The sequence below is a fragment of the Neodiprion lecontei genome, chromosome 6, assembly GCF_021901455.1.
Source record: "Neodiprion lecontei isolate iyNeoLeco1 chromosome 6, iyNeoLeco1.1, whole genome shotgun sequence".
Classification (NCBI taxonomy): Eukaryota; Metazoa; Arthropoda; class Insecta; order Hymenoptera; family Diprionidae; genus Neodiprion; species Neodiprion lecontei.
In genome coordinates, this window is record NC_060265.1 from 23,394,921 (window position 1) to 23,416,979 (window position 22,059).

The 22,059-nt window shown below is 39.2% G+C and overlaps 2 protein-coding genes across 6 annotated transcripts in view; one reads left to right on the forward strand and one right to left on the reverse strand.

Moving 5' to 3' along the window:
• The window catches only part of LOC107217771, a 53,168-nt gene extending 36,429 nt beyond the window's left edge, over nucleotides 1-16,739 (forward strand). For all 5 annotated transcript variants that reach the window (XM_046742943.1, XM_046742942.1, XM_046742941.1 and 2 more), the window contains 18 exons: nucleotides 178-618; nucleotides 925-1,168; nucleotides 1,418-1,760; nucleotides 1,975-2,113; nucleotides 2,221-2,404; nucleotides 2,559-2,763; nucleotides 2,844-2,955; nucleotides 4,687-4,789; nucleotides 5,376-5,548; nucleotides 7,010-7,893; nucleotides 8,037-8,271; nucleotides 8,339-8,510; nucleotides 8,608-8,847; nucleotides 8,928-9,083; nucleotides 10,275-10,432; nucleotides 10,523-10,632; nucleotides 10,728-11,249; nucleotides 11,350-16,739. In XM_046742943.1, coding sequence (XP_046598899.1) covers nucleotides 178-618; nucleotides 925-1,168; nucleotides 1,418-1,760; nucleotides 1,975-2,113; nucleotides 2,221-2,404; nucleotides 2,559-2,763; nucleotides 2,844-2,955; nucleotides 4,687-4,789; nucleotides 5,376-5,548; nucleotides 7,010-7,893; nucleotides 8,037-8,271; nucleotides 8,339-8,510; nucleotides 8,608-8,847; nucleotides 8,928-9,083; nucleotides 10,275-10,432; nucleotides 10,523-10,632; nucleotides 10,728-11,249; nucleotides 11,350-11,493 — 4,565 coding nt within the window. In that variant the 3' untranslated portion in view covers nucleotides 11,494-16,739. The remainder of the gene's footprint in view (nucleotides 1-177; nucleotides 619-924; nucleotides 1,169-1,417; nucleotides 1,761-1,974; nucleotides 2,114-2,220; nucleotides 2,405-2,558; nucleotides 2,764-2,843; nucleotides 2,956-4,686; nucleotides 4,790-5,375; nucleotides 5,549-7,009; nucleotides 7,894-8,036; nucleotides 8,272-8,338; nucleotides 8,511-8,607; nucleotides 8,848-8,927; nucleotides 9,084-10,274; nucleotides 10,433-10,522; nucleotides 10,633-10,727; nucleotides 11,250-11,349) is intronic.
• Nucleotides 16,740-17,856: 1,117 nt separating this feature from the next.
• On the reverse strand, nucleotides 17,857-21,080 carry LOC107217761 (histone acetyltransferase Tip60). The gene is made up of 6 exons (XM_046743064.1): nucleotides 20,797-21,080; nucleotides 20,637-20,694; nucleotides 20,476-20,544; nucleotides 19,149-20,241; nucleotides 18,914-19,018; nucleotides 17,857-18,853 (listed from the first exon to the last, which is right to left on the reverse strand). The coding sequence occupies exons 1-6, from the start codon at nucleotides 20,890-20,892 to the stop codon at nucleotides 18,802-18,804; spliced, it is 1,473 nt and encodes a 490-aa protein (XP_046599020.1). The 5' UTR covers nucleotides 20,893-21,080; the 3' UTR covers nucleotides 17,857-18,801.
• Nucleotides 21,081-22,059: the final 979 nt, after the last annotated feature.

The window sequence follows — 22,059 nt, forward strand, 5'->3', positions numbered from 1 at the left end:
TAATTGAAAAGTTAGAAGCGTTATGCTAAATATTCTGAATCCTTGGAACGCTACAAGACACTTGGTAAATTAAACAGAAATTATATTAGATCGACCACATCGCCTTCTGCTTCTTGCTATGTCACCCTCGCATCCTCGTAATTTTATTACTGTACTCATAATTCCGGACACTTGTAGGAGCGGGGCGGAGGGACTCGGCCGCACAGATTACCTCAATTTCACCACCGAATGAGATCCAGGAATCGTCTCCTCCAAATCAGCGTCGGCGTCGGTCCAGCTTGGCCCAGTTGACGGAACTCCTGAAGGAATGGGGCGGCGGCGGGACGTCGAGCAAGGGTGGAAAGGGTGGGAAGCTGCATCGGCGAGAGACCCTTGCGGACATCGCGAAGTCCATGCCATGGCCGAGACAACAGACAACGGACGCGAGCCATATGACGAGCCTCCGAAGTAGGAGGGAGAGCTCCGTCGACAGCGGAATCAGAAGTCAGGTGTCCTACAAATCAAGGAGAGACTCGACCATCAGCGACTTCAAGAATGAATTGGCCCGATTTTGGAGCAGAAAGGACTCGCAGCAGTCTTCGGCCCCGCCAACGGTCATTTCGCCAACCACGAGGAGAGGTAATCGCGACTACTGTATTTTACTGTTACAATCCGGGCTCTGCAGCGATTCTCGAGTATCTTGTTCAAGGAGCTCGATTCTCGAAAAGAAGTGGGGTCCTTGGCAATGCTCGGGAATTCTTTGAGCTCCCGAAACTTTGTTACAATCCAACCCAGGCTGCCTCGCCCTGCTTTGTTCGAAGTAATAAAGAGAGAAAATTGCTGACAAAGTTGTCTTAAAGGTCAAGAATCTTCGGCGTGGATATACCGAGAATCCACCTGGAAGAATTTCGCGCGTTTGCTAACCGGGATCAAATTTCTTTTTAGGCTCCGGAGAATCCGTTAAAAACTCGAGACGTGGGTCTGGAGAGAGTGCTAAGTCGCGGAGAGATTCCGTCGTCGGTGGGCAGTCGGTCAGCCCTGGAGAACGGAAACACAATTGTCGACACCACAGACGCAGGCAGTCCCAACAGTCCCAGGAAGGCGGAGGTGTCACTCCTACTAAATACTACCGGAGTGACCAAAGGCCCAGCGCTTCGAGCACCGACAGCGGGGCCAGCTGTGCGGTTAGGTTCGTCTCATTCACTTTGGCGGCATTAATTTTGCAAGAAGCATGTGGGAACGTATATCACGATAAACGGATAGCCGACAAAGTTTCGCGTGGGCGGAAAACAGGAAGGGATTCCTCCGGTATATTCGCTATCAAGTTTGCGGCGTCCTTGTATTTAACCGGAACATTGGAAGTTATATTCTATTGAAACTTGAACGATCGTTGCTGTTGATAAAAATCGAGATATACACGCTCTGTTATACTGCTCAGGGAACATCTGGAGGCGCAGAGACTTCAGGCTGAAAAAAATGAGAAGGCTAGCTCGACGGTGGACGTGAAGTCTGACGTGAAAGCGCCAACGACGACGCTGACGGTAGAGATGAAGACCACTGCAACTGACAGTGGCAAATCCATGAATCTAGATCCGACGATGAATCCTCCCACGATCATCACGTCCGCAGTGACGCCGCCTCTGGTGTCACCGATGGCCGGAAGCAGTCTTCCCTTGCCAGGAATGTCCGCTTCCGGTGGCTCAAGTCCCGTAGGAACTCCGAATTTGAACAGCACCCCAACCCACCCCCTGCTCGCCACAAGAAGAGATTCCACCACTCAGGTAAATGTTTCAACCAAATTGGTCCACGTCGATGTTTACAAATCCATATTCCAACGCAATTAATGAAACATGAAAGTCTGAATGAAACGACAATTGAACAGTCAAAGGCGCTCGGACAAACAGCCGTGTAGTCATTAGTTCGTTATAAACACATTCGGAAGAGGATTCTGACTTTTGATCTGAGGACAATTACTCATTGAAACATTTGTTCAAGTGCTATTACAAAGGAAAAGAGGCATCACCGAGCAAATTGGCAAGGCTAACGAGGCAGGCAGCTGCTATCGACGAATCGCTCCCACCTTCCGGTCGACGAGGGAGTCAGCCGACGCTTTCTCCGGATCCTGACGACGGAGGTACGGGCTCGAATGTATAGAAGGGTTTCCGACCACAGTGGAAACGCCTCGAGTGTACTTGCTCATCAATTTTACGGTTTGTGGTAAGAAATTTTGTCCGTTTCAAGGTCGCAAGGCTCGCAGGGACTCGTTGAGTCCAGACTCAGCCTCCTATCCCAGAAGGCGTGACTCTAGGAGTCATTTGAGCCCGGACAGAAACGCTACTGATAAACGGGACATCAGTCCGATTCGACAGAGAAAAGCCAGGCTGAGAAGGCAATCAACGTCCATCGCGTATGGTCGACCGCCCAGGTGAATCCTAGTTTACGTCAAAATAAATTGTTTTACAATATTTCTCCTGGTAAATCATTTCGGTACATCTTGAAACGATTTATCATAACTTCACGCTTCACTGTCCCAGTCAAAGATTGAAAGTAACGTTGGACCGAATTTTTGTGAATCCCAGGTCTTCGGATAGCTCATCCTGTTCATCACGGGATCCGAGTCCATGCGCCCGTGGACCAACTACCATTCAACATGCGCCGGTGATCAGAAGACAATCAACGACTGAAGAGATTTTGATCGCCAGAGGTTTCAGGCGGCAGAGTACAACGGAGGAAATGATACGATGCAGAAATTTCAGAAGACAAAGCTCCCAGAGCGATGACACCGTAAGTTTTAAATATTAAGAAAATCACGATTCATTAATCGCAGACCGAACAAGTCATCTACCTTTCAAAATTTGTTTCAGGTTCAAAGGTACAGAGGCCGAAGGGACAGTTCGGCTCAAATTACTGACGGAACCTTTGCCACGATGACGGTCGAAACGACCAGTACATTTTTTGACAGCAGCACGCAGACCGGTGAGTTATAAATTTCGAATGAGTAAATTAACGATTCCCGTACTGTGTTACATTGACTGGAACATCGTGGTATTCTGGACTATTTCATAAGTTTGAATGAATGACTCACATGCGTCATTGCTAACGCGAATATTCTATCGTAATACACGAAATAACTACAGTGGCTCAAAATACCTCCGATACGATGTATAATTGTGAACGTATTCAATATTTGGAACAAAGATGTTGCCGAATAAACGCAATAAGGTTCCTTGAACTTTAAATTTTGGTACATTTCGTGAAAAAGTAGCTGAATCCGATCGAATCAATACTTTATCCGTATTCATCTCCATACACGAGGTTCGTGTAGTAATTTTTAACGTTTGAACACGACGCCGAAATCCCATGATACCTCGAATTTTTCGGGCCAATACGAAGCAGCCCTTTCGTGCACGCGCATGGGTAAATAATTTTCATAGCGGGTAACATCACGCAGGCGCTACCCTTGTTATAGTTCCCTTATATTGTAACAGGGTGCATCCCAGTCGATAGCTGACAACAGAATCAGCAGTAAGTAGAAAAGTCTGTCGAGAGATAATAATAATAAAAGAAAACTGCAAAGTCTTAAGACGGTGATAAAAATGCTACAACAACTAACCACGGGGTAGGTGTCATGATTTCGAACGTTTGAAGAAATGACAGAAGCGGGGAAATGATTGATTCGACTTGTTGGAAAGTGAATTGATTTGTTCGTTGATAAGTCGTTGATATCTCAAGTTGATAGATTTTTAATAGTGTCTTGAACGGGATAGAGGAAAAATCAAGTGAAAAATAAAATGGTTGAATACGTGAAAAATTGAATAATTGTTGCGGTGAAACAACGTCAATAAGTGTATGGTGTGCGTGATGAATAAAATAAAAAAAAAATTACAATCGCCCGAGAGTGGTGTATATCGTAATTGTTGAAGGGGTGAACAGTTAGAGGGCCGTTAATTAATTAAAAGTGACCGTTCGCACTATATTCGTATATGCTTAATCATTTTAAAAAATTCTCACCTAGGACGAACACTTCGATTTTTCATTAGCCACGCAATGGATGGCGCCCTTTCTGAATATTTTATCAACTCAGGGATTTTGTATTGGCAAAAAGTGAGATACCTTCGGTCATTCGTGCTAATGATGATAATTCGTTTGCCCATCCGATAAATTGCTTCGCAACGTCTGTCTCCGTTTTTCATCCGGATGAGAAAAACGAGATGAAAATTTTTATACCTTTTCATAGACAACCACTTGTGGATGCGAGAAGGCGAAATAAGCTCTTCCCGTATAGGACGAACGAAAAGACCCATTCTAAAATGTCATTCTTTGCAAAGCGCGAGTGAATTCTTGATTTAATTAAATCACCCATTAATCCCGACTTAATATATCAGTCTTAATGAAATTTTAAACGAAAATGGTTTCCGTAATTGAATAACCTTTCATTTCGGGATAAGGATTATAACACGTTAAGTATAATCAAGAAAAGCGGGCGGTGAATTGATATGAAGCGAGATAGCCAAAATTTAATCGGCGGTACACACCACTGAAATATCATTACGGATGAAATCCGAGGCTTTGTTGGGAAATTCCACCCCCACCGCTCCGGAATTTTCATTGTACTCAAGCCACACCCAACTTCTTTATTGCTGAAATTCCCTAAATTTTCAAAGTATGCATTTCACTCAAGGACCTTCGCTTTATTTCGATTTAAAGAACCTTCTCCACTTTATGACAACAACCATTACCACGAGGAGTGCCTGAGATGCAACAGTTGCGGCCTCAATCTTACCGGACCAAATCAGAAGCGCGCACGCAGGTGAGCCAACCAATGGCAATTTTTGCATTCCCCCGTATCTTCTTATACGTGTAGATAAGAGCATCGTATAGTATTATTCTGACATGTATACGTACACCAGTAGTACGTGGTTACGCGTCTGCATGTTTAGCGAGAAGGACTTAATCGGCGGGAGTAGACCTTGCCACTTGGAGATATGAAACCCTCTATTGCTGACCCATACCTACATCGAGACGATAAAATTGCCATTCCCCATCTCGAATGTCGTTCGGATTCTCATTTTATGCACTTTCTAGTACACGATCATCCCTTCCCGCCTATGTTTGCACATACATGAACGACCAGGATTCGCCATTTCGCCCGCAGGTGCCAATAACGCCTCTGTTAAACCAGCGATCCGATATTCCTTCCAGTATTGACAATGAAACGTTTTGCAGTTTCGACATTTTATTACTCAAAATTCATACTCACCGCATTCTTTGTCCTTTACATACTTTTCAAATACATTTAGTCAGCTGGATTCTTCGGCACAGAAGCTCATCATTTTTTTTAATTATTTTTTTTTTTATTTACAAACTAATAGTCTACTGAAATCGATCTATTATAGGTTCAAAAACCACATTCTGTGTGACTTGCACTTTGCGGACGTCGCTCTGATGGAGTGTGCAGATTTCATGCAACAACTTCGCAGCTTCAAGCCTCAGAGTCTGGGCTGTGCCGTCGCCCGTCGAAAGTCATCGACTACCCTGATCTTCCCGTTACCACCTCAAGCTTGTTCAGGTTAGTAGCAATTCGTATTCCAGCGTACTAACCGCGTAGTGACAATTGCCTGGAAATGTTAATAAGTGAATATTTCGCACTCGTTATTACGTAGAAGTTATTCTGCAACAGGTACTCAGATATTCAAAAAGCTCAACCGTCTGCCGGAGCGATACAATCATCATTAATAAATCGTAATGCAAGTAAAGATGGACTGCGCATATTTTCTAAATTAATTAATCAGCTGTTTGAAGTGATAGTAAATCAGCAGAAGTTCTTCGCATCGTGTCAGCCTTGTTAGTCGCGCTTCTTGCTAGTAGAAGTATTACATGCTATGTCAGCCACGCTGCTTGCCTAGTAGAAGATTTTGAACCATGTCAGCCATGCCAGCCTCGCAAACCGCGTGAGTAGAAAAGTCCTGAACTATGTCAGCCGCTCCAGTAGTGGAAGAACTCCGTGGCATACCAGCCACCGAATTATAAGTTATCTCACGTTCTTAATCTCGCACGATGTGCTAAATCCGAAGAAGTCCAAAGTGATTGTTGGGTCGCAAAACCCTCGCTAAGCTTTGAGAGGTAGTTTTCAACCTCACATCTGGTTCCCAAATATTTCTTGCCAACTCTCACTGAGTCCTTCAGCTTTCTATCCGTATTTCCTATGTTAAACCACTCAAGAACTTAGCTGCATTTTCTCCCACCGCGTCTGCATTTTTCAAAATTACCCCTGTCCTGTACTTTATCTACCCTCTCTCACAACTTTGGCTTTCTTTCAATTTCAAATGTATGCTAGTTTTGTCCACGCACCCTTAACCGTAGCGAATGTTTTCACTCCACGAGTTGTTCTCAATAAATTTCAATCTATACTCGTGTAACAATCTATCAATGAGATCTTCACATAAACAACCAATCACATCGATCTACTACAATATCAACTCTTTAAATATATTTATTGTTATTTTAATCACGATCAAACCTCATTCAAAGCTAAGTACCCGTAATCCTTTAATTAGAATTACAAGGAGTTCGCGTGATATCCGAAGCTAACGGAACACAAGGGAAAACGATAACAGTGATCTTCAATGCCGATGAAGAGAATTATAAATAAACAAAAAAAAAAAAAAAAACGTACGTAAAGCTACCGCAGGCGGTTCACTCTAAGTTCGAATACCAAGCCCTGTCTGCCAAACAGCTTGGTGTTCTACCTTACAGTGAATCGACTGCGGTCATAACATCATCGCTTTCGACAAAATAACGAAGAAATTTATCGACAATACGTGCTCAAGGGTTGAAGAAGCTACTCTCCATATCTGGATCTCGGTCAAGATTTTCTTCTCCCTCTATGTGTACGACCATCTCTCGATTGGCTCACTTAGTCTGAGATAACGCAGCAGTTTGACGAAGCACATTTGCACAATTAAGACAACGTTGATATTAATTATATTCAGTGGTAGTTGAACGGAATTAATTATCCGTGTTCTTTCAGACGAGTTCTGCGAAGAATTTCCTCACAATCTAATCCCAACCCCCGGGTACTGGATCGAATGCTCTCGTCAAAAGATTGCCTCGGATACTATTTGGGACGAGAGCGAGAGTGACAGAGAAGTAACAGATCCTGATCAGGCCGAAGAGCAGGCAGATTCAACGTCGAGGCAGCAGAGGCAGGATTTTTGCCTCTTTGAAGAGAACGAGATAGAGACGGACGATGCGCCGCGTAAGAAAACTGCGATCGAAGAACAGTGGGAAAAAAATCAGGGCTTCGAATTGACATCGGTTGAGCAAGAAACGTACGAAAAATACTTTTACGGGTCGGAACATTGGAACTATTTCACCAACGACGACGACCTCGGTCCGGTGATACTCAGCATTAAACAAGAGACGATTAACGGTAGAGATCAGTTCCGGATTCTGGTCAGAGCTATAAGCTACACCGTTCACGGCTTGATACCGGCCAGCTGTGTGTTTGCCGATCGTTACAACCGCGAGGAAGTTGTTCGTAGCCTCGGTAAGGAGGTGAATATCAACCCTCCGCTGACTTTGGGTCAGCTGCCAGACACACCTGAGGAGCTACTCAAGTTGGACCAGGTCTTCATTAAGTCCGAACTCAAGGTTGGGGTGATTTACGTACAGGAGGAACAGTACAGCGAGGAGGAAATTCTGGACAACAACGACAACTCGCTCTCGTTCGAGGAATTTCTACAAATTCTCGGCGACAAAGTCAGGCTCAAGGGCTTCGACAAGTACAAGGGTGGATTGGACACCGTGCACGACTTGACGGGGCTTTATTCCGTTTACACAAACTGGAGAGGAATCGAAATCATGTTTCACGTCTCGACGCTGCTTCCTTATGAGAAACACGACCCTCAAAAGGTATTTCAGATACTCAGATATGCTTTTGCCAACTTTAAGTGGTGTAATACTCTTTGAAACAATATAAAGAATTTTTTTTTTTTTTATTGACAGTACTACTAATCTCATTTTCCCATACGTATTCGGTGAAATTCTGGTTACAGCTGCAGAGGAAGCGGCACATAGGCAACGATATTGTTTGCGTGGTGTTTCTCGAGGCCGACAATACGAGTTTCAGTCCAGCGTGCATAAAGTCGCATTTCCTCCATACTTTCATCTTAGTGCGAGTCAGTCCAAGAATAAAGCGTAAGATCACAAGGTACGAGGTGTCCGTGGTGACGAGGGATGAGGTTGGCGCTTACAAGCCGTACCTGTGGGAACAAAGTATATTTGAAAAAGGTAGGAGGTTTGAAAAACGCCACTCATCGTCAAACACCGATTCTATAAGTTCGTGATCATTCGACAGGACCGATGTTCAGGGAGTGGATTCTGACAAAAATAGTAAACGGGGAACGAGCCAGTTACTCAGCGCCCAAGTTTGCGAGGATGCAAGAAAGGACCAGGAGTCAGATGCTCGAGGACATTGTCGCCAACTTGGCAAATCACGCGGAAACCGGGCAAATCCCTAAGCCGTACAGGTAAAATAATGCTTTCTAATTTACTCTGATCTTTCAGTTCGTAGCACCGATTTTTCCTGTAAGAAAAAAATAAAATCTTCTTCGTCTCGACGCTTAGACGCGGGTCTTGGAGACCTATCGGTCACATGAGACCCTCTTCTCCGTTGTTGGACTCCGTGAGAGATCAATTCGAAGACTACGATCAGCTGGCCAAGGATTTCACCCGAGTATTTCTGAACAACGTAGCGAACGTGACACTGAACGCCAGCTTGTTTGACGTGTCCTTTTTGGTTCCTGGCCAAAAGAAGCAAAAAGTTCGGTTTATCGGAGTTCGAGCTATTCTCGGTGTCAGAAGCAGGTCTGCGATTAAATCTCGAGTTATACCGACGAAAATTTACCCAAAGTTCTACGAGTTTAACGGTCTCGACACTTTTCCAGGGTCTTTCAAGAAATGCTGTACGGAATTCAAACGGGATTTGGAAGTCCCCAAGTTCCGGTCGGCGAGTTACTTTCCAGGCCTGTCCCCACTGCACTTAGTCCACAGAAGCCAAAAAGTTCGAACTTCCTTCAGGTTCCTGACGTGGAAAGTCCAAGGTAGGTTGAAGAAGCAGTATTTAAAATCACCCGTCAATCAATTTCCCTGAAACTCGGAGCAGGAATTTTGGCAAGCGTGTCCGAGAAACCAACGATTGGAGATTACTCTTTTCAATTCGATTTCACGTTGAAAATAAATGCACTTAATGGTGATTGGCTTGGAATTATGTTATCGTTAATATGGTGAGATTGATTGCTGTAATTTGATCGATGTCGAATGATTGATATCCGGGTAACAACTACGTGGCGTAAAGTCTGCCATGATACAATCCACACATAGTGGCCATTACGATACATAAATTCATTTGAATTATGCCAAAAGATATATTCAAAAATTTGCGTTTAGTAATCAGATTGACAGTCAGGGATCAGACTTTGAATATAGTCCGCTGATACGAATAAGCCATGCCAATGCTATGTGGCATTAAATATGGCAGGTGGGCTACCCGGATATAGGAACATATATGTATATTTCGATGTATTTTTCAAGGCACATCCATGAATCCAATCTTCACAGCACCGCATGTTTCCAAATTTTTACAATTACTCTGATTTTGGCATGTTTATATACCGTTCATGGATAGTACATGTATATTATATATTTAATTCATGATTTTCAACACGCTTGCTCGGAACTTGTTGTCAATTGAAATATTTCTCACCTTATTGTGTTTGAATGTTTTTTTTCTCCTCAAAATTTACATTCTTCATACCACCCACTTCATATTTTACCATTCGATAACATACTCGATATATCCCAATAAAAAAATAATCTCTATGGTAATTTAATTCACTCTTGGTATTCGAACGACATCCGACTTACAAAAAATTGGAGAAGAATCAGACTTCAAAACTGAATACCGTGACCCTTCGCACCATGTAACTGCACCTTTTTTAATCATATAACTGTGACCCTCGGATCACTCTGTGTTAAACTAATTCTGCCACAGGAGAATTTAACGAATCGCACACATTGTAGACACAAATGAACGATGAACAGAAAAGACACTTCTTTCAGCACGAGTTATCCGCATTGACGTCTTGTTAATCGTACAAGAAATCACATACCCAGCCATCCCGAAGCTCCCAAAATCTCCTTAAATCCATTTTTGAATATCATATCTGATTGTCCTCCGAACCCCGAAGTGCCGCCCCGCGGTTTCTGTGAGATACTCGTTCCGATATGTTTAGGCCCAAAAGTGTGCCATCCTCTCCAATGGTGAAGCGTGCCTTCTCACGTCTCGGGACCATCACGGCAGGATGGGGTCGCAGCATTCGTAAACACGGAAGCGGAAACACCCTCCAAACGGAAGACCGAAAGTTGTGGTCCAGCTCTCAGGACTGCAGCAGTAAGCAAATTTCGCGCACGATTATATCAACCGTCCGCGTGAAGGCAAGTATCTTTCAATTCGTTTGAATTGGCGAAATCCTAATTGCAGATAAAGAGGGTAAGGAAAAGGATCGAGGAGTACAGTCACTGGCTGTTCCCAGGCTGAGCGTCTGTGCCGATGCCCAGAAAGTCGACAGAGCAAAGCTCGCTCAAACTGAGGTACGTACAATATCCCACCAATTTTGAGTATCGAATGCCTTTTGCGGGTTGCAACGTAGCCCAGCGAATGACCGGCCGGCCCTTCCAATTTTCAGTTCGACATAATCGAATTTGACCCGGAAACCTTCAGGACTTTGTTGGATTATCTGCACACCGGATCATGCCCGCTAACCTGCACGAATATACCGGGGCTGATATGCGCCGCCGAACATTACGACCTCCCCGAACTGCTTCAGGCATGTTTCCATCACGCGAAGCAGTTCCTGCGCATCGAGATAGTCTGCGTGATGCTCTGCGCTCTTGAGAACTACTACTGGAGATACACTTCGGCCTCGGAACTGGTCAACATGATCCTCGCGTTCGTTGAAACTCGGGCCTGGCAGCTCTTTCGGAATCCCGATTTTCTCACCCTAAGTGAATCCATGGTCCAGATGATCATGTGCCGGGAACTGACTGTCATTGAAATACATAAGTTCGAGGCTATGCTGGAGTGGGCGAAGCACAGGGTAGAGACCAAGACTTCGGAGCTCGACGCCGAGCTGGAGTTCAAGTGTATTATGGAAAGACTGACTCGGGACTTGAAGCTGCAGAATATTGCACCGCACGAACTCATCAGGGTGAGTCCGGAGCCAAGTTGCTCTATGGCCAGTAACGATTATGTAGATGGAGGAAAGTCGAACATTGAGATGAGTCCGCGAATCGAAATTATTGTTTCAGACCGTTTTACCGTCTAAGGCTATCAAGAACGAAAGGATTTTGGAGACGCTGATGTACCAGGCGCACACTGGAGTTTTTCGCAACGTTGACACTTTCTTGGAAGATTACCAGAGAAGGATACAGAATCCGGAAAGCTTGGATTGAAGGTTATAAATTAATTTGGTATTGGAATTCATGCTGCACTCCTCAATTATTCGAGGAAAAGATTCTCTAGTACCAACGGTTCGAGAGTATTAAAATAATCGTCGCGGATTTTTGGCTTAGATACTTTACCGGAATCACAATTTGCGCATAAAAGCGCGAGCGATCAGAAATCGTTGATTTTTTCGATTTCTAAACGCAAAATGAAAAAACAAAACCTGAGTAAAACTTTTAAAAAATTTGGAAATAAAATGGAGAAACGAAACAAATTTATTCGGACCGTTAAATACTATGCTCAATGTACTGGGATTTGCTTTTTCTAAATCTTTGCGACGCGGTTGATCTGCTAAGATCAAGACTTGCGATCACAACGGTCGTAAGTAAGACCTAACAATGCGTATACTACGTGTAACGTATACAATGGTAAGTCTGATGTATTCAAAATTTTGGTAGACAATACAGAGTGTTCCTAGAAATAGTTTCTGGTTATTGTATATACACTAGACGTGTATATAGATGCGTCTCCGCGATCAGCAAGTAAAAAGGAACTATAAGGAGGTGGTGAGAAGTTTTTAACGTTTATGAATTAGTTTTATATATATAATATATACGAATTCTAGATTATACTAACGATAAAAGTATAATAAAGTCTGCCTTGAACTGTGCGTTTGCGAGAAAAAAAGGTTAGAAATAACGCGAAACAATAGAAATGCGCGTATATTTCAATCAATCTCAAAATCAATAAGAAAAAAGAATTCAAACGTTATAAATTTATTTTTCAAGTATATGAACACGCTATATTTTATTATTTAATACAAAAAGGTTATATTTTTTTTCACCCCGTACGACTTGTTGGTCAACTTTTTTTCTTGTTTCCCTCTAAATTGAAAAAAATGTCGTTACTTTTTCATTTTATTCCACACGTACGAAAAGTTATAACAAGGTATGATTGAGAATTGTCAAACTTTCACCTTCTTACAGCCCTTTTTATTTCTGTTTAATGGCAGCCAGTGACGGTGACGCTATGACCAGAGCACGTATCGATGTAGCGACACTCTGCGTATAACTACTATACATTACATACATACATATGCTGCTGTATTCTAAATAGTGAAAATGACAAGCTAAGGCACAAAAAATTTTCGCAAAATTCATGGCTTGGTTGACAAAGTGAAAGAAATTGATATCACACGACAAAAAAGAAAAAAACTCACGAACAAATGAATAAATAATATATAAACACAAAAAGGAAATGAAAGAAAGAAGAAAAAAAAAAAAAACTCCTCGACACCTTCGAACGAGGGCCGAATATTAGTTAGGTGTGAAAAATAAATATAAATTATAATGAAAATACATGTGAACTTGATCTTTGGCAAACTGAAATCCATCGCATTGTGTGTATAAAATAATTTTTCTCAAGGGACGCGATGTGAGCTTGTGTGTATAAAAATTGAAATTATGTGACGACAATCTCGCCCGTTGTAATGAAAGTAACTCGCATATAAATTGTTAATAAATGTTTGTGACAGGGTTAAAAACTTAGCGCATGAATGGGAAGAATTTTTTTTTTATATATATTAGCGGAGTTTTAATAAGTGTTAAAAATTACTATCTGCACTTTATACGTATAACCTTGACAGGGCAAACGTCGCGTCTCTTAAAAAAAAAAATTCACGATTCAGGCTGTCTGCATTTGAAACCAATAGTAGACAGATTATTGTAATACTTATTACATATACTTTGCAAGCAAGATCAAATAATCGGCGGCATGTAAAAAAGCCGAACATGACAATCTATATAATAAAATAAAAATCTAATATTCGATAAATATGAAATAAACATTATATATACAATAATAATAATAATAATGATTAACAATAACAATTATTGAAAACAATAATAATATTAATAATGGATAATGAATAATAATAACTATTATTATTGAAAGCGTTGATGTTGAATGTGGGGTAAAAATATTTGAAGTCTGTTCTGTTTTCTATCGTAGATTTTGTATCTTCAATACTCTAAGACAGAGATTCTAAAATCTGTGGGAACGGGCTGGAAAATCATCATTTCTATAGGGAACGTCAAAACGGTTCTAAGGCTAAAACTAATTGTAAGACCTGTTAATCGCTGTTACGCAGAGCCAGGAACGTTCGCGTATAAAAATGATCGGGTCTACAATTCGAATCACACGACTGTACTGTAATTTCGTATAAAGATACTCATTGCGCTGAACGGAGGCCGAGACGCGTCGAGCCAATTACTTATTCCTGCAGGATTACTTTAAGCAACATATTATTATTATTCGTAGCGTTAATTTATTGTTTCGCGTCTCGGTTCACCGACACCTTAGTTCGCGGCTTGGAATTGGATCGAAATACGAAGTCACGAGATTCATACTTTGAAAAGGACGATCCTGTCATTACCTATTATATTACTGTGTCTTACCGTGTATATGCCTAACGTGTATAATATCTGGCCATACACAGAATATGTATGTATTACGTACGTACATGTATAATTTACACGTCGCACATGGAGACACGCACGCATACAAAAAATACAGACACATTTAAAAAACAAAATAATTATAGTAATCGTAACAATGATGAAGGTAATAACCATATAATAATAATAATAATAATAATAATAATAATAATAATAATAATAATAATAATAATAATAATAATAATAATAATAATAATAATAATAATAAGTGAAAACAAATTACACATACAGAACGTAGCTGCTGCAATGGAGAAACCAGACAATAGGATAAAATATTGTACAATACGTGAACAAAATTACATTATCGTGTACAAAGGTGTAAAACAATGAATTTATTTTGAATATTAATTGTGAAGAAAAAAAAAAAAAAAGAAAAGAAAAAAAAAACACAGCAACAACCAACGGGGATTGAAAATATTGTACTACGTGTGAAGTAGGTTATATGCTGTTACTATTCTTTTACTGGATCAATTCTCCAACGCTTATAATCGTCTAAGATACACCATAAATTTTTTGCATTATTCGTTCATTAACTATTTTTATTGTCTATAAAATATAATTAACGAGTTTTTCCGAGTGATAGAATTATTCGTCGTACACCTAAAACACTTGTTAAAACGTGAAACATTGAGTGACAAGTTTAGATTTTATACGAAGTGTTCAAGTCTTGTCCTACTCATATTCTTTCCTATTTTTTTCCCCTTTCCTTTCGTAAAAACTGCTGTATTCTACGGATAAATTTAGACCGTTGCCAATGGGATCGTCCTTTGCGAATTCAACAATGATAAAACTTAACAAACTCTAATACATAATATTATCTAGTACATAATATTATACCTATGATTGAACAAGCAGCTGTATATTATTACATATAATCGTGTATAAGCTGTGGAGCATATTTTCAACGCCGAGTAATTTTTCGAGCCCCAATTCCCCACGTATAATGTATATTCTGTTATACATAAAGAGAAGAAAAAAAAAATTGTACTACGATATACATGTACATACATATATGTGCAAATATACATGCATGTACACGCATGTACGTATGTATGTATGCAAATATTTATACATACATGTATAATAACATATTGTGAAATAAATATTGTTGGTTCTTATCGAAGAATCGCCCGAACTGTTAACAAGTGTCTTATCGTTCAGGCAGAAGGCTGGATGAAAGAATTATACAGAAAATTAATGTATATTTCCTGTTAGAATTTTCCATCGTACTCCAACATCATATACGCAACTATACATAAACCATCATTATTATTCGCATCATTCGAGTATTCGTACGTAACTTTTGAAATTGAATCGTCACACTCATACCTACTTTGTTATAATATTTCTGAATGTTGTCAAAACAACAATAACCAAATTTACCCTATTTCTTGAATTTGGCACACGCCTATCTTTATTGTACTCATGGTATAGGTAGCCAACTTTCATTTCACACACAGAGAATGTGGAGACGTTTCGGTTTTAATCAAAAACCTGTGACTCACATCGTCTTTCATCGTTATAATTGTGTAATCAGCAATAGAATATAAGGCATAATCATAACTGTATAGTGTATATTTCTTCATGTAAATCGGATATTTCAACCACAAAAGGAAAAAAGAAAAGAAAAACAAAAAGATCAAAACCTTCTACAGATGTACCTACAGAATTTATCGCGAAATGTTGCACGTTAATGATTGCGGATTCAATGGGATGTGTCCATCCATTTGCGACGTTAATAATTGCGTTATATTACTTGGTTTTACTGTCAAATAATTTCGATTCAGCTTTAGAATCAGTCTCTCCCATTACCAGAATTATATAACTCGTAGAAATCAATTAAAAAAATAATATTACAATGAAAACGATCGCATTAATTTCTCTACAGAATTTCGTACAAATTATACCTCATTTCGCGTACTTTGTGTATTATACCTTTCCACACGTACCTATGTATGCACATACTTGTACGTAAATACGCAACATCTTTTTTCTTATATAGATGTGAACTGTCCCTAATAAATCCCAACTCCCTTCAGCTCTTGTTGTACGAAGTTAATTCACAGTTATATAATCAAAAGGATGATAGGAAGAAAATAGAAAATCTTAAGAATAAATAAAAATTGCCAAACACCGTTACATAATGGGCACGTGACATATTATTGGAGATCATCTAAACTTTTGTGAATGTTGAGATTAGCCAGCGTCAGTTTTTCAATTAAGTCCAATATAACGTATATACTTGCAGCGACATCGAAGAAACGAATAAACGTTAATATTATCCCTATATAATGCGTGTTTATTCGATTTGTATAAAAATAATGAGTAATATTAATGGTGTAATGATAATAGAAAAACTTTATAATCGTTATAGTAGAAGGATGCGATTTAATTATCGGCGCCGCAATGCGCGAGAATTGAAAACTTTTTTGTTCGCTTTTGTGAGAAAATACATATTGGCGTTGTTATAAAAGTTAACGAATTCACGATATTGATTTTCATGTTCCTGTGTGGCAGGTCTCATCATTCAAAGACTTTTCGACGACACAATGACACGCACATGAAAGCCAACACAAATTAAAGTAAATTATTATATGACAAAAGTTTATTGTATATGAAGCTACTGTGATGTTACTGTTGAATATAATAAATATATATACAATATATATATATTGTAAATATATTATATATATTATATATATACGTATATATATATATATGTATGTATGATGTATTTATCTTATGGATTATTTATTCCGTACCCTGCGGTTGAGAAAAAGTAAGAAAAGACAACTCTTTGATTAACCATCCAGATTGATAAAATATGAATTAGTACAGAACAGAGGCTTATTTTCTTACAGAGGAATGAGACCCATCTCAGCATTCTTATAAAATCTCATTTATTTACAATTTTACACTCTCAAAGTGTATCGCTGTACAAGTTGTATAGAGTAATGTAATTATCGCTATAATAGTCATTTCGTTCATTGATAATGCGCCTTAAAATTTTTTTATACATGTGTTTGTATATATATATATATATATATATATATATATATATATATATATATATAATATACTTTTATATATATATGTGTACTTATCCAATATTAAATAATTTCTGTGTCCAGTTTCATGAATATTTGCCATTTAGATAGATAATTATACTTATAGCTATATGTATAAAGATATTCGACAAAATTTGCGCAACTGCTTCGTTGATATTACAATTAATATACATGTTTGTACATCGTCACCCTTAATTTTCCATTTCCCTTACACCGGTACAGACTAAATCAGTCGATAAATCTTACGATTCGCCGTTCATGATTGAATACTTAATCTAAAAAAAAAAAAACATCTTTCACATTTGCTGAAATACAAGACGAAAGATTTTGACAATGTTCGTAGATTAAATCTATGAAAAAAGGGATTTTTTCTCGTTCCTCCTTTTTCTGTCAACAATTGATGTCCACCACATAAGTAACTAGTCGAATTAAATCGAAATGAGCTTGATTTATTGTAAATCATAATTTTTTTTCTCATAGCGTCTCTTTTTTTTGCTTTTTCGCTCTCTCTCTCTCTCTCTCTTTCTCTCTCTCTCTCTCTCTTCCTTTCTCCTATAAGCGTGAAATTTAATACAGACAAAAATACGCAATGATAAGACAATTTACAGATAATCGATAACAACTTTGATATAGCCCGCCATGGCACTATACTACAATCGGTAAACACTTTGTAGGGGTTCAATTAAACGTTGTAATAAACTAAAGATAGTAATTATGGTTCATACTTAATTTGTAGACATCTTACCACTGTTATTATTATAATTTTTGTTTTTTTACCCCATGCTACACTGATTTCTGGTGCCTGACGTACTTGTATGAGAAAATTAATATCAATGCATGGGGTAGTGCACTTGGACCTATTGAATGAATGAAATGTCCAGACCAAAGATCCTTTGCACCTTTCGACCACAACGTTTAAAAATAGTCTTAGGTGTAATTAAAAATAAGCGTATAGACAATGCTGGTATTAACGGATTTAAACAGTGGGCAACTAGCCGGGCAATGCATTTGAAAGGAAAAAGAAACGCAAACGGAATAAATTGAGTGACGAGAGCAATTTCCATATCGTATAAAAGGAAAATAGTATTTGTAAAACTTTGAATTCCCTTGTCGAGACTAAAATTCGCATTTTTTGAGCATACTTCTCTTGTTTCATTCTTACTATACGGTTACTGACGGCATTAATCTAGTCAAGTTCACCACATTGCTTGTTCTTCAATGCCGCAGACGAAGATTTATTATTTTATGCCCAAGTTGTACGCAGTTTAAGTTTGGTCACGAGCTGTTCAACGCTACCGTGCATACAGACGATCAGACATACAAATAGATGATCTTTCTACGATTTTGTATATTAATATAATAACTGTGCAATCGTGAGTGGTACCATAAAATACAAGATCCGAACAAATAACAAGCGCACCACACCGACGTCGAACTGCTCTGGCCGTTGTCTTATAATTATTATTATTGTTATTATTAATTATCGTTATTCCTATATTATTAAATATTATTAAATACAATAAAATAATATAGAAGAAAGAGCGTTGGCAAACCAATTATACTTAAAACACATATGGAATGAATAATTAACAAGATCTCTATCTGTACAAGTATAAGAATTTACATCTAACAATATTATATACATACATATGGTGTATATGTATCATGCAATATTTTTGAAACTAGACACAGCAGGTTTAAAACGAGAAAAAAAGCCCCACAAATTCGAGAGTTATGTACAATTTTGCACGCTTGCGTGACGTAGATAATCAGTTCCAGGATTCCTGAAACGAATTTTAAATCACATTAGCGTATTTGTATTGCAAGATATTAGTTTTGTTCACCATTTCGCTCTGACGCTCCAGTCTTTTGGTGTCCAATGAAGACATTTTGGGTCTATTCCTATCTGACGCTTCTCCATTGCGGCGGCGTGTTGCTGTATTATATCTCTGTGAAAATATACAATCATAACTCAATGATTTTTCCACTAATTTTCGTTCAACGTTAGATGTCAAGTATATTCATAGAAGTTTAGATCACGATGAAGATGATGAAATCGATCATTTGTTGTCTCCTTACCTATTAAGCGTAACGATGTATTGTCCTTTGTAGTAATTAATGAGGTTTAAATTTTGCAGCGTTGATATGACATCTTCTTTTTTTATCGACGTCAGTTCACATATTTCGTTTATCGTTATCTGTGGTTTTTCATTCTCGACTAAGGGTTTGACGTTTAGTAAAATGTCTAGTATCGTGTGGGCCCAGTAACTTCTATACGACAATAACCCCAAGTCGGACAGTGGCTTTTCCGGAGATCCAGTTTTACCCTCAAATTTCGATAATTCATAAGAAAATTCAATTAACAGTTTTCCATAACCCTTTCTCTGGTAAGGAGGCATTGTCAAAATACAAGCGACATTGTAATCCTCGGTCGATTCTTTCTCCTTCGAAAAATATCCCACAATATGAAAACCTCGGCTATCGAATTGTGTCATAACATAGAACAAGAAGGGATCCGTGTCGTAATATAAAGTTTTATGATCTAAGAATAACTTTGCTAATAAACAAAGATTTTGAGCATAATTCTTGTTTTTCCTTCCATCTATTTCAAAGAACGATATCGAGCCTTTTCTGTATATTTCGTTTCCAGGCGGATGCCTTAAATTACATTTTGCCAAGTGTCTTTCTAGACATTTTCGACTCTTTCGATACTTGAGGCAGAATTCACATATGTAAATACATTGGAGGCTGACCATTTCTTGAGGGTACGGGCTGAAATACCATGGTTTTATCCTATGCCTTCCCAATTCAATTAATTCTATATTTTTCATCCTAGTTACAACATCATCGTGGTGATGCGCTACCAGTGAACCGGTAGACCTTGGGCCGGTAGCCGCAGGTACAGGTTGCGGTGGTGCTTCTTGAGAATCCTCGTTCTCTAAGAATGTAGCTTTTCTTTTTCTAGAAATTTTTTTCTGTAACGCTGCCTGCAGTACTGCCGAACCGTTGACCGGCTCAGGTATCACATTGTTTGGACTCGGCGGCCTGCTAGGAATCTGTTTTTTTGGTGTCGCTGCCCCCGTTCCAGGCGCTGTACCATCTCGCCTTGGAAATTGAACTTTCCGCGTATCTAAACAATTTTCCATCACCCACTCGTCCAATCGTTTGTTAACTGAAATAATTTAATTTCCTGTTGTTCGGAGTGGCATATCGAAGGGAAACAATGTGCACTATTCAAATATATCAAGTTTGCAGTGACAGTTCAAGTTTTCATGGCTAATGACAGTAAACTTTTAACAGAAAAGCTAATCAACTGGCTATTCCATGATAATACAAAGATACGTTTTATGGAATATTCATGTTTGCAAAGTTTCCTGTCATCTAATTGCAGTAATTGAATACTTACAATCCACATAGTGGACATAGTAGCATTTGACACCTCGCATCTCTTTGACGCTGATGATTTCAGCGAGCGCTGTAAAAGAAAACGTTGTGTGAGAAACGAAGAGGGCAGCGGAACGAGTTCCAAATATTTTAAATAATTTTGCAGGGCTACAAGTAACTTACGCCAGTCGTCGCCGTCTTGCATCCTGACCGGCAAACGACAACCCTCGACAAGTGATGACTGAAATTGAGGTTAGAATTAGTAAAATTCACAATTACATCCAACGTTTGCTCCGGGGTCAAATATTCATATCCTTCGCAGTTGTAATACAGCTCTACTTACCACTGAATCACATATCGTCTCCCGCTCATCGTGTTCCTCGATCATTTTGATCAGAATTTGACCAAAACTTGTCACTAAACACAATGTTGTTTTCATACACTTCGGGGAGCAGACACTAGCGCTATTCTTGGCTCAGAACAGAACCCTTTCACTAAACGCAAGCGTTGCCGGTAATATATATATTGTAAAGAGACAAGGTTTGCGGTTCGTCTCGTACTTTCCATTAATTTTGCGTTAATGCGAAATATTTAATTAATTCCGAAATGCGTTACAGATTATGTAGTACAGAAAATACAGAATACATATTTACGCCTGACGCTGCGGAGAGTAGCAATTTTGTACGACGCGGGCCGCATTCTGCGCATTCGCCGCGCGCAGCCCGAAACTTCGTTCCGTAAGTGAGCGGCGTCATTCGCTTTCGAGCAGCAGGAGCAGAGCCACGTGCGTTGATCGTCTAGAATTCGTACCGCAATATTTGGTCTGCATAAGGTGATTTGAGTTCTTTCTAAAATTTTGAAGTTTTCTAGATAGTTCGTTGACACATTCAGATTGTTCTCGGGCAAACGTTTGACTGTTCACCGCGTTTTGTGACGAGAGAATGTCCCGTTAATTCTCTGTTGCGATTTTCTCTCTCAATTTCTGATCAAACGGACCTTTGTAAAATGCAATTTTAGCACGTTTATTATGACTTGGTTTATTTTGCCGTAAAAAACAGTCTATCGGAACGTACGCTGAATGAAAGAGTTTCGTTATTAACATGTAGTTGTACTCGCGTCCCTATAATGCGTAGCGCGGTGACTCGCGCAGTTCACCGTTCGCGAATCAACAGACCTTCGTTTGTTTATCAACACCGAGGCATTTCTGAGAATTTTGATTCGTACTTCCATGCAACAAGGGTTGACGCGTTACAGCGTTACTATTTATTTCGTGACTTTAATTGTCGTGACCTTGTCGGTAGCTTATAAGGTGACATGTTAAAATTACACTCAACATCTTATACTTTATAAAATAATCGCTAATGAAAAAAATGAATGAAGACGAATCGCTGATTGTTGTTTATATTTTATATTGTCTTTTTGAGTAAGTCTGGTAAATTTTGAATGCTGCTTAGATCGATTTTAAAGTTATATTATGAACAAAATATTGCGTCAACCTACCTGATTAGAGAAACAGATTGCAACAAAGTTGATTAATGTTAGCAATTAGCTGGATTGTAAAATCCTGTTAATAAATCTTGGAAGATGTAATGCGGTAGCTGAACAG